Below are 17,974 nucleotides of genomic sequence, written 5' to 3'. Positions count from 1 at the left end.
TCATTTTTGCACAGCAGTTTTAATTTTGACTATGTGCAAAATATAATGTCCCACCATCTTTTACAGAGGTACCAAGTCCACCAGTGAGACTTGGAGTTGCAAATGTTACCAAGGACAGCATAACGATCGCCTGGACAAGACCAGAATATGATGGTGGCAGCAAAGTCACTGGTTATCTTATTGATGCCCTGGAGAAGGGACAGAAGAAGTGGGTGAAGTGTTCCACTGTTAGGACAATGACCCACACCATCAAGAACCTGAGGGAAGGTGCAGAGTACTTCTTCCGAGTCAGTGCTGAGAATCATGCTGGACTCAGTGAACCCAAGGAGATGATTGTTCCCGTTATTGTCAAAGAAATACACGGTAGTGCCTCCATCTTTTCTACCTTCTTTTTAGATTTCTTACATTACTATGCAGATTTTTCCCTTTAAAATGCGATGCCTTGTATGTATAAGATTATTTTTTATTTATATGGATGCTTTAATAATATATATATAATTAGTGAACTTTGTTTTCACAATGAAATGGTAATTTATACTTAGAGACATTTAGAGAAATTAAGAATGAATTGGTCATTGGGGTTTAGGTGTTTATATTTTTAAATGTATCTTTTACATTGTTTATAGCCTTCATTTTTCCCAACAGTTTCTTTTTTTGCCGCCTGTCTTTTGCTGCTGATGTAATAAACCAATATCCCCATTTTGGGATTAATAAATGTTTCTCTTATACTGTGAGATTACTTAACCTTTCTTTTTTGTTCAACAGAGGCTCCAGAGTTTGACCTGACAAACTATCCAAAGAATACCGTTTATGTGAAAGCAGGGTCCGACCTTAGCTTTGAGATTCCTCTGACTGGAAGGCCCATGCCAAAGGTGACTCTGTCCAAGAACAATGTTGTAATCAAAGGATCCAAGAGGCTCCTCACAGAAGTGACTCCAGGCAGTGTAATCATAACTCTGACCCAGAGCATTTCTAGTGATGCTGGCAAGTACGAAGTCACTGCCTCAAATGTGGGAGGCACCACCAAGATCTTCATCATTTTTGTTGTGCTGGACAGACCTGGACCTCCAGTGGGTCCAGTCATGAGTGGAGACGTCGGAGAAACTACAGTATGTCTGAAATGGGCTCCTCCCGAATACGATGGTGGCAGCCCTGTTACCAACTACATCATTTTAAAACGACAGACAAGCACTCCTACCTGGACAGATGTGTCGAAAAGCATAGCCAGAAGTTCGATTAAAGTGACTAAGCTGACCAAAGGAGAGGAGTACCAGTTCAGGATCAAGGCCGAGAATCGCTACGGTGTCAGTGACCACATCGACAGCAAGCCGGTTATGATCAAGCTTCCATACAGTGAGTCAATGCGTTGAGCACCAGACGGAGGAATAAGAACAGTTTTAGCGACTCCGTTTTATTTTGCTCTGATCTCAGATTTGAAGGAAACTAAAATGCTAACATGAATTCTGTCCAACACAGCCATGCCTGGGCCTCCATCCACGCCGTGGCTGAGCTCTGTGTGCAGAGAGAGCCTGACAGTCTGCTGGAATGAACCGGTCAGCGATGGTGGAAACCCTGTAACTGGATATCACCTCCAGATGAAGGAGAGAAGCAGCATCCTCTGGCAGAAGGTCAATAAGACTGCAATTGCCGGAAACCAGCTGCGAGTCACCAACATCTGTCCAGGCCTCTTTTATGAATTCAAGGTGGCAGCTGAAAATGCTGCTGGCATTGGAAAACTGAGCAAAACCTCTGAGGAGGTGCTGGCCATTGATGCCTGTGGTAAGGAGTTCAAATGATCTACAGTGAAAGGAAGAGCATTCAGTCAAAATGTTCTCTAAATGGATTCCTTCTCATTGAAATATTACAGAGCCCCCAGCAAATGTCCGCATCACTGAAGTCACCAAGAACTCAGTCAGCCTGGCCTGGCAGAGGCCGCCGTATGACGGTGGAAGTAAGATCAGTGGCTACAGCGTGGAAATGAGGGAAGCCGCCAGTGGCAGATGGGTGAAGGCCAACTTCACCAACATCATTGAACTGGGCTTCACGGTATCTGCCCTGAGCCAGGATGGAACCTATGAGTTCAGAGTGTATGCCAGGAATGCCGTTGGGTCCGTTAGCAACCCGTCTCTCATCGCTGGCCCGGTCACTTGTGTTGATGCCTGTGGTGAGCTTCATGGTTGCACATTTGCATCAAATTCCTTTCTGCATCATCTGTTATCGATGTTCTTGACATTTCATGTCCATCAGGTTCCCCCGCCATTGACCTTCCTCCAGAGTATCTGGATGTGGTTCAGTACAAGGCTGGAGCCTCAGTTAAGCTCAAAGTTGGAATCATTGCCAAGCCTCTGCCAACCGTCGAGTGGCTCAAGGACGGAAAAGAGCTGGTCTTAACCTCCACCATGAGTGTTGAAAACACGACTGACTCCTCTGCCGTTCTGATCAAGGATGCCGCTCGGCTCCACACGGGTTCATACGACATCAAGATCAAGAACGTTCTGGGCTCGGCGTCTGCAACCATCAGGATTGAAATTCTAGGTACTTAGAAATACTTGCTGGCATTTTCTCATTTCCATAGTGTTGAATTTACTCAAGATGAACTCTTGTACTTCGCCCAGTAATATCCCTTTTTAAATGTTGTATGCTCTTCCTTTTTTTGTACTTCCTCATAGACAAACCTGGACCCCCAGCTGGAAGTATTAACTTCAACTCTATTACAGCAGACAGTATTGTTTTTAGCTGGCAGCCTGTGCCTGAGGCGGACCAGGGGAGTTCTAAGGTGACCCACTACGTCATTGAGAGGCGTGAGACTAGCAGGGTCGTCTGGTCCACCGTGTCAGACATGCACGAGCAGACGCACATCACAGTGGGCAAACTGCTACGAGGAAATGAGTACGTGTTCCGCGTACGGGCCGTTAATAAATATGGATTTGGCGAGCCACTGGAGTCTGAGCCTGTCATCGCAAAGAACGCCTTTGGTATGTTCTGGTGCTGAATGTGTTTATCAATATGAATAAGTTATGTTTGTTTACCTTTTCTTCAGGAAGAACTAAATAATTATTATTTTTTTGTCAGGCAAAATGATTGTTCCTTTATAAATGTGCTTATTGTAATATTTTATAGTAACTCCTGGGCAGCCTCGTACGCCTGAGGTGAATATTATCACCAAGTCTAGCATGGTGGTCGAATGGGACAAGCCAGGTGTGGATGGGGGCAGCCCCGTGACGGGCTACTACCTGGAGAGACGTGACAAGAAGAGCTCCCGCTGGATTCGGGTTTACAAAGACCCAGTTACTGACATCAAGCAAACCGTCTACCATCTGACTGAAGGAAATGAATACCAGTATCGCACCTGTGCCATCAACAAGGCTGGAGAAGGACCGTTCTCTGATGCATCAGATCACTACAAGGCTGCTGACCCAGTCGGTAAGTAGCCCACCATTCAGTGATGCCTGGTTTTATTGTCTAGAACGCAACTCCACCTAACAAACGCATGCCTTTCAGATCCCCCAGATGAGCCTTGCAAGCTGAAGGTGGTAGACTCGACCAAGACATCCATTACATTGGGCTGGTCCAAGCCAGAGTGGGATGGAGGAAGTGAGGTCACCAGCTACATGGTGGAGAAGCTCCTTGAAGGAGAACAAGAATGGGCTTTGATTACTGCTAAAGGCGAGGTCAAGACTACAGAGTACACAGTTCATGACTTAAAACCAGATGTCAATTACTTCTTCAGAGTCTCTGCTGTAAACTGCGCTGGTCGGGGAGAGCCTCTGACCCAGACCGAGCCTGTGCAGGCTAAGGACATCCTAGGTAAATGTATTACTGATATAAAAGTGCACTTTTACAAGCAGCATGTCATGTTTTGGACCGACGTTACTCAGATATAGCAGCACCTGTCTAATGGTTTCCATGATTTTCACAGAGGAGGCCCAGGTCGACTCCGACGTGGCCATGAGAACTCACTACGTTGTGAAGGCTGGTAAAGATGTGGAGCTGTCTGTTCCTCTGAAGGGTAGACCTGCTCCCACTGCCTCCTGGAGCAAGGGAGAAGAATGCATAGATCACAACCCCAAATATGAGTTCCACCACACAGATACCACCACAGTCCTTGTCATGCGTGAGGTTACAAGGCTTGACACTGGAAAATACACAGTAAAAATAGAGAATGGTGTGGGAGAGCCCAAGGCACTGACCCTGTCTGTGAAGGTCCAGGATACTCCCGCTCAGTGCCAGAATCTGGTTGTGAAAGATGTGACCCGTGGAAAGGTCACTCTCTGCTGGGAACCGCCACTCATAGACGGTGGAGCGGAGGTCACCAACTACGTTGTTGAGAAGAAGGACTCATCCAAGAGATCCTATTCTGCAGTGACAAGCAAATGCACAGACACAACTTACACCATTGAAGACCTCTCCGAGAAGACCTCCTTCTTCTTCCGTGTGTTAGCAGAAAATGAGAATGGTGTTGGCGATGCTTGTGAAACACTTGAGCCTATAAAGGCCACAGAGACTCCAGGACCAGTCAAAGAGCTTTCAATGAAGGATTCGTCGAAGACTTCTGTCACTCTGCAGTGGTTGAAGCCTGATTATGATGGTGGCAGCATCATCTCTGACTACGTAATTGAGAAGAAACTCAAGGACGAGAACTGGTCATTGGGAGGAGCGAGCAGACAGTGTGAGTTTAAAGTCAATAATCTCAAGGAGCACTCAGATGTGTTCTTCAGAGTTGCTGCAAGAAATGAGAAGGGCCAGGGCGACTTTGTTGAGATTGGACCTATCAAAATAATTGACTACATTATAACACCTGAGGCAAGTCTTGCAGAGTATCCAGATGGCACCATGCGTGTTCGCCTGGGTCACAATGTGCACATCGAGCTGCCATACAAAGGTAAACCAAAACCTGCGGTCCTGTGGATGAAAGACAACCTGCCACTGAAAGAGAGTGACCAGGTACGCTTCAAGACGACGGAAAACAAAGCTACACTCATGATTAAGAAAGTGAAGAAGGAGAATGAGGGTAAATACACCCTAACCCTTGACAATAAAGTCAACAGAAGATCCGTCCACATCTATGTCATCACACTTGGACCACCATCAAAGCCGCTTGGACCCATTCGCCTGGATGAAGTGAGGACTGAGAGCATCATGATCTCCTGGGATGAACCCAATGATGATGGAGGTGGAGACATCACCTGCTACACTGTGGAGAAGCGTGACACTTCCCAATCTGATTGGAAGATGGCATTCTCCAATGTACAAGATACTCAATTTAAGATCCCCAACCTTGTCAAGGGTGTGCAGTACCAGTTCAGAGTGTGTGCTGAGAATAGATACGGTGTCAGTGAGCCTCTAGTCTCACAAATGGTCATTGCAAAGCACCAGTTCAGGCCTCCAGGCCCACCGGGCAAGCCTGTTGTGTACAATGTCACCAATGATGGAATGACCATCCAGTGGGAGAAGCCCATCTATGATGGCGGTACCCCTATCCAGGGCTTCCATGTGGAGAAGAAGGAGAAGAACAGCATCATGTGGCAGAAAGTTAACAGTGTGTTGATTAAAGAAACAGACTTCAGGATCCTGGAACTCATCGAAGGCCTTGAGTACACCTTTAGAGTCTACACCCAGAATGATGCTGGCTTCAGTCGAATGAGTGATGAGAGCAAGTCAACTATGGCCGTCAGTCCCGTGGGTGAGTTCTGATTCATACGGTTAAATGACACATCAGGGCTGTGATGGTTGGTCAATAGGATTCCTGCTACTGATGTGCTGCTGGTTTTCAGATCCCCCTGGGCAACCGGACTACATCGATGTGACCAGTGATTCTGTGACACTGAAATGGGATGCACCCAAACGTGATGGTGGCAGCAGAATTGTTGGGTACAACATTGAAAAACGCCAAGGACATGGTCGCTGGTTCAAGGCCAACTTGACCGATGTGCATGACTGCCAGTACACGGTCACTGGTTTGGCAACGAACGAACGCTACGAGTTCAGAGTGATTGCCAGAAACGCCATTGGAGTCATTAGTCCTCCTTCCAACTCTTCTGGCTTGATTGTGGTCAGAAGTGAGAATGGTAAGTAAGATGGCAAGACTCCAGAGGGCAACTTGGTCACCTGTATAATTATAGACGACGTTAGTTTTTGAAAACATCTCTACACTGCTGCTGCATCGAAATCACCACGATCTAGCCTTTAGCTCTAAATGAGAACGCCACCACTGGTGTCCTGGATAATTTAGAGATATCCTCTGTCTTTATAAATGTCAATGATTGAATCTGAGGATAGGCCGATTTTTATTGTACCGAATGTCTTTTATTAACCGCACGCTACTTATAGTAAAACGAAGCATTAATGATACCTGTAGGTTTGGTTTTTGGGGAAAGTTAGATTTCTAAAATCCAGTCAGGTGACATAATCAATTAATGGCACTCTCATTCTCCAAAACCAGCTTCTCCAAATATTGAGTTTGGCCCAGAGTACTTTGAGGGCTTGACAGTCAAAGCAGGGGACAACATCAGGATGAAGGTGGCCATCAGAGGACGCCCTGCTCCAAAGATTGTCTGGTACAGAGATGGCGTTGAAGTTACCAAAAAGATGATGGACATTATCAGCGCTGCCGGATCCAGCACGCTGTTTGTCAGGGATGCTGACCGTACGCATCGCGGCCTCTATACTGTGGAGGCTACCAATGGTTCTGGATGCAAGAAGGAGAACATCCTAATTCAAGTTCAAGGTAGAGAGTTCATTCATGTTCGTGTTGCAGCTGTTTATTGCGCTGCATTTATCGATTGTCTAACTTCATCTCACGTATCGGTATGGTGCAGACACACCCGGGGAGCCAGTTGGACCCATCACTTTCAGCAACATTTCAGAGGGAAAATGCACACTGTCTTGGAACCCGCCAGAAAATGATGGCTGCGCCGAGATTTCACATTACATCGTTGAAAAACGAGAGACCTCCAAAATCTCCTGGGCCTTGGTGTCAGATGAATGTCAGGAGTGCACATTCAATGCGACAAATCTCATCAAGACCAATGAGTACCAGTTCAGGGTATCTGCTGTAAACAAGTTTGGAGTTGGCAGACCTTTGGAATCCAGCCCCGTCATTGCACAGCTGCAATACAGTAAGTGGAGATTGTTTTTTTTTGCTTAATATTTCAAACAGACATTTAGATTTCTATGTTTTCTGTATTTAGCTAATGAGGGCATTACACTAATCTGTCAAAATGGTTCCCATTAGCTGCTCCTGATGCTCCAGGCACTCCTGACGCTACCGAGGTGACAGGAGAGAGCATCACACTGTCCTGGAGTCCTCCGACATCTGACGGTGGAAACCCCATTCAACATTACATGCTGGAGAAAAGAGAAAAGAAGACTGTCCGCTTCTACAAAGTGATTACAAAGAAGCCCATTGTGGAGTGTGCTCACAAGGTTCTTCACCTCACAGAGGACATGGAATATGAGTTCCGTGTGATGGCCGTGAACGACGCCGGTGTTGGCGCTGCCAGCAATGTCTCTCTGCCTATCAAAGCTGCTGAGCCAAAGGATATCCCTTGTGCTCCGTCAGTGGTCTGTGTGTCAGACTCCACCAGCACCTCCATCAGCCTGGAATGGACCAAGCCAGCAGATGACGGAGGCGCAGAGATCCTAGGCTACATTATTGAAATGGTGAAGGCAGAACAGACAGAATGGATAAGAGTGAAAGAGCAGCTGGTGACAGGAACTAATTATGTGGTATTAGGTCTGGAGACTGGAGCTGAGTACAAGTTCCGTGTTGCAGCTGTGAATCATGTGGGTAGAGGTGAGGACAAGCAGACGCCAGAGCCAGCTCAGGCTGTAGACAGGCTGACACCGCCACAGGTCGATATTGATGCTTCGTTCAAGCAGACGCACATTGTCAAGGCTGGAGGTTCTGTGTGCCTGGGCATCTACTTCAGAGGCAACCCAATGCCCACTGCCACCTGGGTGAAGGAAGAAGGAGAGCTTGGCATCATGTCAGAGATTACAACCACAAATGGCTACAGTGGTCTAAGTATTGAAAACTGCTCAAGAAACGATACAGGAAAGTACACCATTAACCTGGAGAATACCAGTGGCTGCAAGGCCATTACCTTCACCGTAAAGGTGATGGACACTCCTGGACCTCCTCAGGCTCTTGCCTTGAAGGAGGTGTTGAGGGGCTCAGTCACACTCATCTGGGAGCCTCCTCTGAATGATGGTGGGGCACGAGTCCATCACTATATTGTTGAGAGACGCGAGGCTAGCCGTCGCACTTGGCAGCAGTCTGGAGGCAAGTGCACAAATCGTATCCTGAAGATCCAGGACTTGCTAGAAGTGCCATACTTCTTCAGAGTCTCAGCTGAGAACCAGCACGGTATGGGTGAGGCATTTGAGATGACCGAGCCTGTCAGCGCCACAGCAGAGCCAGCAACTCCAAAGAGATTGGACATCCTGGACACGACGGACAACTCTGTGTCTCTGGGCTGGCTCAAACCAGAGCATGATGGAGGTAGCCGTATCCAGTGCTTTGTTATTGAGGCCAAGCCAAAGGGTACAGACAAGTGGGTAGTCGTAGGCAACACCAAAAACCTCACCTATGTGGTAGAAAAGCTCAACATGGGCGATGAGTATGACTTCCGTGTGAAAGCAAAGAATGAAGCTGGCTACAGTAAGCCCAAGGAAACTCTGGGCCCTGTGCTGGTCAAAGAACCTCACATTGAACCTGCTGCTGACCTCAGTGAGATCTCCAACCAGCTAATCACCAGCAGGTCTGGCAGCACCTTCACCATAGATGTTCCCATAAGTGGTAGACCTGCTCCCAAAGTCACTTGGAGGCTGGAGGAGATGCAGCTCAAAAGCTCTGACAGAGTCTCCATTAAGGTAACAAAGGACATGGCCAGAATCTCAGTCAAGGAAGCCATGAGGGGAGATGGTGGTACATACTACCTGACTCTGGAGAGTGTGGCAGGAACCAGGACTTTCGCCATTGAAGTGAATGTTACCGGTAGACCCAGCCCTCCAACCGGACCCATTGAGATTTCCTCCATCACCTCTGAGTCCTGTATCATTGATTGGAAACCACCAGAGGATGACGGTGGCACTGACATCACCAACTACATTGTGGAAAAGCGTGAATCTGGCTCCACTGCCTGGCAGTTGATCAACTCCAGCGTGAAGCGCACCTCTCTTCACGTCAGTCACCTGACCAAGTACATGCAGTACACATTCAGGGTTTCTGCTGAGAACAGGTTTGGTGTCAGCAAACACACTGAGTCTGAGACCATTGTTGCAGAACATCCTTTCAGTAAGTACCACGTTTAACTAACCTTTTAACTTCTGATTTATGAGTGATGTGCAAAATACACAGTACCAGTCAAAAAGTCAGACTTTTCCTGACTCAGGATATCCTTTAGGTGATGGTGCTCAAAATCAAAGTGTATTTTTTTTTTATTGCAGCGCCCCCTGGCCCACCAACAAGGCCTTCAGTTTTCAAGATATCTTCCAACACAATGAGCATGAAATGGGAGGAGCCTTACCATGATGGTGGAAGCAAGGTGACTGGCTACTGGATTGAGAAGAAGGAGAGGAACAATATTCTCTGGGTCAGAGAGAACAAGATCCCTTGCTTTGAGTGCTACTACAAGGTGGAGGGTCTGGCTGAAGGCCTGGAATACCAGTTCAGGGTTTACGCCATGAACAGTGCCGGACTGAGCAAAGCCAGCGAGGCCTCCAAGGGGGCAGTCGCTCAAAACCCAGTTGGTGAGTTTTAACAAAAAAGTCCAGCAGCTTGATCCCCAGCCGCTGCAGTCCAGATGTTGTGTCTGGGATCTAACCGGTTTCCCTACCTTCAGCCTTGCATGATGGCACGTTACTAAATACAGCTGCCTCTGACACCATGTTTGTTTTCTAGATCCACCAAGTAAGCCAGAAGTCACAAATGTTACGAGAACTACCGTCTCTCTAAAATGGGCGGCTCCACTGTATGACGGGGGCAGTCCCATCGTGGGCTACATCATAGAGCGTAAGCCCTACACGTTAACCGGCGAGGGCCGCTGGCTCAAGTGTAACTACACCAATGTGACGGACAACTTCTACACCGTTACTGCTCTGGGAGAGGGCGAGCCCTACGAGTTCAGGATCATTGCCAAGAATGCCAACCAGGTGTTCAGCATCCCCTCGGTGTCTACTGGCTCGGTCCAGTGCAAGACTGACTTTGGTATGTTTTGGATTCTCATCATGATGCAGTTCTTGCTGTACTTTCATAAAAAATAAGAGAAAAGACCTTAAGATATACACTAAAACCTGCATACAGTATATTCAAGTTCCACTGTTTTTCATTTTCCAACCAACAGAGCCTCCGAAGGCCCAGCTGGATAGTAAACTTCTGTCCGAAACTGTGACGGTCCGAGCTGGATCAGATCTGGTTCTGGATGCTGCAGTAGGAGGAAGACCTGATCCCAAGGCATTGTGGGCAAAGGGCAACAGAGACCTGGAGTTGTGTGAAAAGTACCACCTTCAGTACACCCCTACCAAGGCCATGGCCATCATCAAGTTCTGTGACCGAGATGACACGGGAAAATACATCCTGACAGTCCGGAACGTCAGTGGAACCAAGACTGCTGAGGTGAACGTCAAAGTGCTTGGTAAGTACGACAGTTTTTATGTTACAGGTTATTCCCAAGTGTTAGTAATGATTAGGTAACAATGAGGACATTGTTTTCTTTCCAGATACTCCGGGAGTTTGTGAAGGAAGCATTGGGATCAGCAAGATCACAGAAGAGTCATGTACACTGAGCTGGAAGCCTCCTGTTGAGGACGGCGGCGATGACATCACCCACTACATCATCGAGAGGCGTGACACCAACAGACTGAACTGGGTCATCGTGGATGCAGCGTGCAAGGAGCTGATCTGCAATATCACCCGGCTGTTTAAGAACACAGAGTACCTCTTCAGAGTCCGGGGAGTCAACAAGTATGGAGCTGGGGTCCCCCTTCAGTCAGAGCCTATGATCGCTAGGAACACTTTCAGTATGTACAACTGTCTAGTATACTAAACAAAGATCCTAAAAACTGCAAATACATGATTTAGATTTCAAAATAAACGCATTTCTCGTAACAGCTGTGCCAACTCCTCCTGGCTCTCCGGAGATCTTGGCATCAGGAAAGGACTTTGCTACCATCGAGTGGCTGAAGCCGGAGAGCGATGGCGGCAGCCCATTGATCCACTACCTGGTAGAGCGGCGTGAGAGAAAGAGCGCTCGCTGGGTGAAGGTCAACAGGGATGGAGCTCACCTGGACACCACGCTGAAGGTGTGCGGTGTGACCGAAGGTAACATCTACCAGTTCAGAGTGACGGCCATCAACAAGGCCGGAGAGAGCGACCCCAGCGAGGTTTCCCTCTACGTCACCTGCAGAGTGCCAACATGTAAGGGTCTGAAAGCAAATCAGTCAATTCAACTCAGGCTCTCAATCATAAAAGAAATATTTAGATATTTGTGAGAACGATTGAGAGTCCCTCCAAGATCTATTCCTACTCTTTTTCAGGCACCCCTGCTCCTCCTTCCATTCCACGTATCACTGACACCCACATTGATAGCATAAGCCTGGCCTGGTCCCGCCCTGTCGAAGATGGAGGCGCTGATGTGATGGGCTACATCCTGGAGACGCGGGAAGCCGGAGCAGAGGAATGGAAGAAGGTCCACAAAAAGAGCCTGCGTGGTACAGAACACGTGGTGACCGGACTATCTGCAGGGAGGAAGTACTGCTTCAGAGTCGCTGGAGTCAACATCAATGGTACCGGAGACTTCAGTGCACCTTGTGCTGAGACAGAGCCGGTGGAGAGAATCGGTAAGCCATTACGAAACGTGATGAGAGAGAGGTGGTATTGGAGTCCTGTCAATATGCTATTAAAAACAAGTGAAGTTTAAAATGTAGAAACCCAACCTAGAATCAGCAGAGTGCAGCCCGCCAGTGGTTGGCACAGGTTCCCGCCCACCTGCAGCCACCTGCCGCTTGCCTTGCTCTTACGTTCCCCTCTCCAGCTGTCCAATCGAGTGTTTCATTCACGGTGAGGAAACACCGAAACTCCAAGCCCTAAAAACGACTGATGAATTATTCCCTCCTTGGCACAGAAACTCCTGACTTCGAGCTCCATGACGACCTGAAGAAGACCATTTGCCTGCGTGCCGGTGGCTGCCTACGCCTCTTTGTTAAAGTCACTGGTCGTCCCGCCCCTGCTCTCACCTGGAGTAAGCCTGGTGTTGACCTCCAAAACCGAGGATTCATCGAAGTCACCAACACCTCCACAGCACTCATCATTGACAAGGTCCACCGCTACGACGCCGGCAAATACACACTGCTGGCAGAGAACTCTGCTGGAAAGCAGGAAGTCAGCGTTCTGGTCAAGGTCTACGGTGAGTTTGTCAAAATGAAATAGGAATTAGATTCTCTTAAAAGTGACTCATATTAGAATGTCATTGATTTTTATGAGATACTGTAGCTTTTGGAAAAGTTCACTTTCAACAAAATGTAATTTGGTAGATACTCCTGGACCAACTGGACCAATGAAGATCAGAGAGTTGACCAAGGAGTCTGTAACCTTCTCCTGGGAAGCCCCCGCAGTGGATGGCGGTGCCCCCGTCAACAACTACATCATTGAGCGACGGGAAGCCTCAATGAGAGCCTACAAGACCGTCACGGCCAAGTGCAGCAAGACATCCTACAAGATCGATGGCTTGATTGAGGGCATGCTGTATTACTTCCGGGTCCTCCCTGAGAACATATACGGAGTCGGCGAGCCTTGCGAGACTCCTGACGTCATTCTGGCTTGCGAGGTGCCTCTGCCACCGCGCAAGCTGGAGGTGATCGACGTCACCAAGAGCACCGTCGTGCTCGGCTGGGAGAAGCCTGAGCACGACGGCGGCAACAGACTGTCGGGCTACGTCATCGAAGCTTGCAAGTTTGGCACTGACAAATGGATGAAGGTGGCCACGCTGAAGATGACGGACTTTGAACACACCATCGAAAAGCTGAACGAGAGTGAACAGTACTTTTTCAGAATCAGAGCAATAAACAGCAGAGGAGCCAGCGAGCCCAAAGAGCTCGTCACGGCCGTCACTGTGCAGGAACAGCGAGGTAACGCTCCACCGCCGGCCAACATCGATGCTTCACTTCCTCATCTACGGCCAAAGTCTGGATGTAAACTGTACATTTGTTTCCCTCTCTAGTTATGCCTGTAGTAGACGTCTCCAGTATTCCTCAGAAGGTTGTCAATGTCCTTGCTGGCAAGTCTTTGGAACTGGACCTGCCTGTGATTGGCCGGCCTCCTCCCGTCTGCTCCTGGTACTTCAATGATAACAAGCTCAAAGTTACGGATCGTGTCAAGATGACGAGCACCGGCAAGTTCTCCAAACTGACCGTGTCTGACAGCAGCATCAACGACACCGGCGACTACACCTTGGAGGTGAAGAACGCCGTTGGTGTTATAACCGAGGTCATCAAAGTCATCATCCTCGGTAAGAGTTGTTAGAACATGAATTCTAATCAAAGAGCAGTTCCTTTCTAAACGTACAGTATTATTGAAAAAAATAATAGGCAATTAAATCAACACATTTCCTTTGTTCTGCTTTTTGCCAGCTAAACCGGATGAACCAAAGGGCCCCGTCAGGTTTGATGAGATCGACGCCACGACAGTGACGTGCAGCTGGGATCCTCCGGTCAGGGATGGCGGCGCTCCGATCAGTGGCTATGCCGTGGAGCAGCGTGATGCTCACAGACCCGGCTGGGTGCCTGTTTGTGACTCTGTTAGCAGACCAACCTTCAAGTTTGTGAATCTGATTGAGGGAGATGAGTATGTGTTCCGTGCAGCTTCCATTAACCGCTACGGCACCGGAGAGTTCCTGCAGTCAGACATCGTCACCTGTAGGAGCTCCACCAGTAAGACATGCAACCTTCTGGTTATATATGATGCCGGTGTTAATACACAAGCAGAATCACGTTGACACGCTTCCTGTCTTCTACAGATGTGCCTGGACCTCCTGGCCGTCCAACCATTTTTGATGTTTCTCGTGACGGCATGACCGCAGCCTGGAACCCGCCAGAAGAAGACGGCGGCCTTGAGGTCTCTGGATATATTGTTGAGCGCAAGGAAGTCAGGTCTGACAGATGGGTGCGTGCAAACAAGAACCCCATCACCATGACCAGATACAGGTCGACAGAGCTGATCGAGGGTCTGGAGTACGAACATAGAATCACTGCCATCAATGGTAGAGGGATGAGCAAACCAAGTCTACCATCCAAACCAGCAGTGGCAACGGATCCTATTGGTAAGAGAAACGCATCAGTCTGTGGCAGCCAAAGTCTCATGGTAGCATGTACAGACTAGTATTATAAAGTAGTAAAAATGCCGACATGCTTCTTCTTCCTTCTCAGATCCACCTGGCTGTCCTCAGAATCCAAGGATCACCGATACCACCAAGTCTTCCGTGTCACTGGCTTGGAGTCCTCCTGATGACGAGGGAGATGCAAGGATTGATGGGTACTTGATTGAGATGCAGAAGGTGGGCACCATGGCCTGGATCAAGGGCAACACAACACCCTCTCTGATCTGCGAGTACACACTGACCAATATGCCACAAGGTGAGGAATTCAAATTCCGTGTGATGGCCTGCAATGCCGGAGGTTCAGGAGAACCTGCTGAAGTGCCTGGAACTGTCACTGTAACGGAGATGCTTGGTAAGGACACCTGAAGAAAGGCATTTTATGAGTTGAACTCTTCTCGAATAAAACTTGACTGCTGACATTTGTACATTCTTTACCAGAATCTCCTGATTATGACCTGGAGCTGAAATACAAAGACGTTTACGTGGTCCGTCAGGGAGGAGTGGTACGACTTTCTGTACCTGTTAAGGGTAAACCTTCACCAACCTGCAAGTGGTCGAAGGACGGTGGCGTTGTCTCCGCCAAGGCCATGATTGCTACCACGGAAGACGCCAGTGAGTTGGTGATTAAGGGAGCCGAGAGGAGTGACTCTGGAACATACGACCTCCTGCTAGACAATAGGGTCGGCAAGAAAAAGGCCCAAATCAAAGTGAAGGTCATTGGCCGCCCAAGTGCTCCAGAGGCACCAATGGCCTTTGAGGAGATCCAGGCAAACTCTGTCAAGGTGTCCTGGAAGGTGCCTGCAGACAATGGCGGCTCGGACATCCTGGGTTACATCATAGAAAGACGTGAAGCAACCAGAAACGCGTGGTACACTGTGGACTCCAGAGTGACTGACACTCAGCTCAGTGTCAAGGGCCTGAAGGAGGGAACAGAGTACTACTTCAAGGTTACTGCTGAAAACTCCTTTGGCGTCAGTTCATCTCTGAAGTCAGAGCAGCCGCTGGTGCCCAAGACTCCTCTCTGTAAGTATTCTTCTCCCTCCGCTTTGAGTTTCTTTCGACATTATCAGATCAATCAGGAGCAATTCAATGTTTCCTAAACAGGTCCCCCGGAACCGTCGAGCACCCCACCAGAGATTCTGGACGTTACAAAGACCTCTGTGGCATTAGCCTGGTCCAGACCAAAGGACGATGGTGGCTCTGCAATCTCTGGCTACTTTGTCGAGTACAAGCTCGTATCCTGTGAGGTGTGGTCCCGCCACGAGACCAAGATCACCTCCACCATGTTCACGTTGTCTGGACTCAGCCCTGATGCAGACTACCAGTTCCGCATTGTAGCCATCAACAGCATTGGTGACGGTGAAGCTGGACCTGTTTCTGACCCAGTCACGTGCAAGGATCCGTTTGGTGTGTCTCGTTTCATCATTAAATATTTAACATCCAATCCATTTATCAGTTTAACAGAACCGAACAATCAATGAAAGCAGCGGTTCACAATGTGCCCGCTAAATGTCTGTGTGTCTTTCCAGACAAGCCGAGCCAACCAGGTGAGATTGACACAGTAAATGTGACCAACAACCTCATCACCATCCGCTGGCAAGCCCCAGAGTGCGATGGTGGAAAGGAGGTCTTGGGCTTCTGGGTGGAGTACAGGAAGTCCATCGAGAGCACCTGGAAGAAATGCAACAGGGAGAGGCAGAAGGAAAAGGAGTTGACGATGCCTGGACTGGCTGAGGCCACAGAGTACGAGTTCAGAGTGTTTGCTGAGAACGAGACAGGAATGAGTCGACCTCGTAGGACTGCAACGTGCATCAAGACTAAACTGAGCGGTGAGCACCCGGAAATACGTCGTGGAAACTGCTTTGTAGGATTCAACCCATCTTAATGCAACGTTCCTAAATGTTGTTTTGTCCAAACAGTCGAAAGTAAACCAAGCCTTAGGAAGGAAATGGACGAAGTAACGACCAAGCTGGGCCAGCCGGCTGTCATGAAGTGCCAGATCATTGGCCGACCCGTACCAGACATCAAGTGGTATCATGCTGGCAAGGAAATTGTTGAATCTCGCAAGTATGAGATGAGCTCTGATGGGCGGAACCACTCCCTGTCCATAATGACCGAGCAGCAGGAGGATGAGGGCGAGTACACAAGCAAGGCCATCAATGATGCTGGAGAAGCCGAGACTACAGGCGTCCTGGTGTTGGAGGCTGCTTCGTCCTTCCATCCTGACTACCCACTGAAGGAGACGTATTACACTGGGCTAGGAACGACTCTGCGTATCCATGCCGTCTACATCGGTCGTCCTCAGCCAAAGATCACGTGGCTGCATGAGGCCAAGACCTTGGAGGACACAGAGGACGTTAGCATCGAGACTACCGAGCACTACACACATCTGATCATCAAGAACGTGCAGCGCAGAGTCCATGGAGGGAAATACCGTATCAGGCTGCACAACCACTTTGGCCGGGCTGACACTGCATTCAATGTTGAAATTTACGGTACGTTAATGAACGTTTCCTGCAGCGACTGCAGAAAAACTGAGAAGTTAATACTGCTTTCACGGTTCCTATCTGAATCCTCTGCTTACAGACAAACCGGACATGCCTCAGGGCCCCGTTGTGCTGGACGCCCTCCTGAAGAACTCCGTCATCATCAGCTGGAAGCCTCCCAAAGACGACGGCGGCTGTCTGATAACAAACTACATTGTAGAGAAGCGTGAGGACAAGGAAGGTACCGAGTGGGAACTGGTGTCTTCGTCCATTAATGGAACGTCTTGCCGCGTGCTCAACCTCCTTGAAAGCGCTGGGTACTTCTTCCGCGTGTACGCCCAGAACCGCTATGGCAGCAGCGAACCCCTGGAGCTCACGTCTCCTATTCTAATCAAGAGCCAGCTGGGTACGTTTAATTCACCATTAGTTCATCGTACATTGTTCAGTCACTGACGTTGGCTTCTGTCCACAGAGAAACCATCGCCGCCTCTGTCGCCTGTTGTCTCTGGAGTCACCAAGGACTCCTGTGTGGTTTCTTGGAAGCCTCCGCTCAGCGACGGCGGCTCCAAGATCAAGAGCTACTGTCTGGAGAAGAAGCACAAGAAGAACAAGAAAGAATGGAGCGACTGGACTCCGGTGACCCCAGACGAGATCAAACAGACGGTATTCTCTGTCAAGCGTCTCGCTGAGGGCGTCGAGCACATCTTCCGTGTGAAGTGCGAGAACCTTGGCGGACAGAGTGACTACAGCGAGGAGACCACTCCGGTTGTTCCAACCACAGCTGTTGAGATACGTGCTCCTGCCTTCAAGGAAGAGCTCAGGAACATGAGCGTTAAGTACAAGAGCAACGCCACTCTGGTCTGCAAAATCACCGGGCAGCCCAAGCCTGTGATTAAATGGCTCAGACGGGGAAAGGAAATCCACTCTGATGGAAAGAAGATCAAGATCCAAGAGTTCAAGGGAGGTTACCACCAACTGGTCATTGTGGAGGCTGACGAGGAGGACTCCACTGTGTACCAGATAAGAGCCACCAATCAAGGAGGCGCCATTTGTGCTACAATCTCGCTAGATGTTGAAGGTAAGCTTAAAGACACACACTTTCCACACAGATTC

At 48.8% G+C, this 17,974-nt stretch overlaps 1 protein-coding gene across 1 annotated transcript in view; it reads left to right on the top strand.

Moving 5' to 3' along the window:
- Positions 1-17,974, top strand: part of LOC137901962 (titin-like) — a 170,078-nt gene that overhangs the window by 145,981 nt on the left and 6,123 nt on the right. The window contains 31 exon segments of the mRNA XM_068745997.1: positions 67-363; positions 766-1,353; positions 1,477-1,779; positions 1,868-2,164; positions 2,248-2,535; positions 2,670-2,975; positions 3,121-3,423; positions 3,502-3,807; positions 3,920-5,683; positions 5,775-6,068; positions 6,443-6,727; positions 6,819-7,118; positions 7,235-9,298; positions 9,451-9,753; positions 9,905-10,210; positions 10,347-10,637; positions 10,723-11,022; positions 11,114-11,419; positions 11,539-11,841; positions 12,126-12,407; positions 12,535-13,128; positions 13,221-13,508; positions 13,630-13,929; positions 14,016-14,318; positions 14,425-14,727; positions 14,814-15,398; positions 15,480-15,782; positions 15,905-16,204; positions 16,295-16,870; positions 16,962-17,267; positions 17,334-17,939. Of these exon segments, the coding sequence (XP_068602098.1) occupies positions 67-363; positions 766-1,353; positions 1,477-1,779; positions 1,868-2,164; positions 2,248-2,535; positions 2,670-2,975; positions 3,121-3,423; positions 3,502-3,807; positions 3,920-5,683; positions 5,775-6,068; positions 6,443-6,727; positions 6,819-7,118; positions 7,235-9,298; positions 9,451-9,753; positions 9,905-10,210; positions 10,347-10,637; positions 10,723-11,022; positions 11,114-11,419; positions 11,539-11,841; positions 12,126-12,407; positions 12,535-13,128; positions 13,221-13,508; positions 13,630-13,929; positions 14,016-14,318; positions 14,425-14,727; positions 14,814-15,398; positions 15,480-15,782; positions 15,905-16,204; positions 16,295-16,870; positions 16,962-17,267; positions 17,334-17,939 (13,950 nt within the window).

This window comes from Brachionichthys hirsutus, chromosome 12 (assembly GCF_040956055.1).
Source record: "Brachionichthys hirsutus isolate HB-005 chromosome 12, CSIRO-AGI_Bhir_v1, whole genome shotgun sequence".
Lineage (NCBI taxonomy): Eukaryota > Metazoa > Chordata > Actinopteri > Lophiiformes > Brachionichthyidae > Brachionichthys > Brachionichthys hirsutus.
The sequence above is the reverse complement of the archived record's forward strand: the minus strand, read 5'-3'. Positions and strand labels throughout refer to the sequence as shown.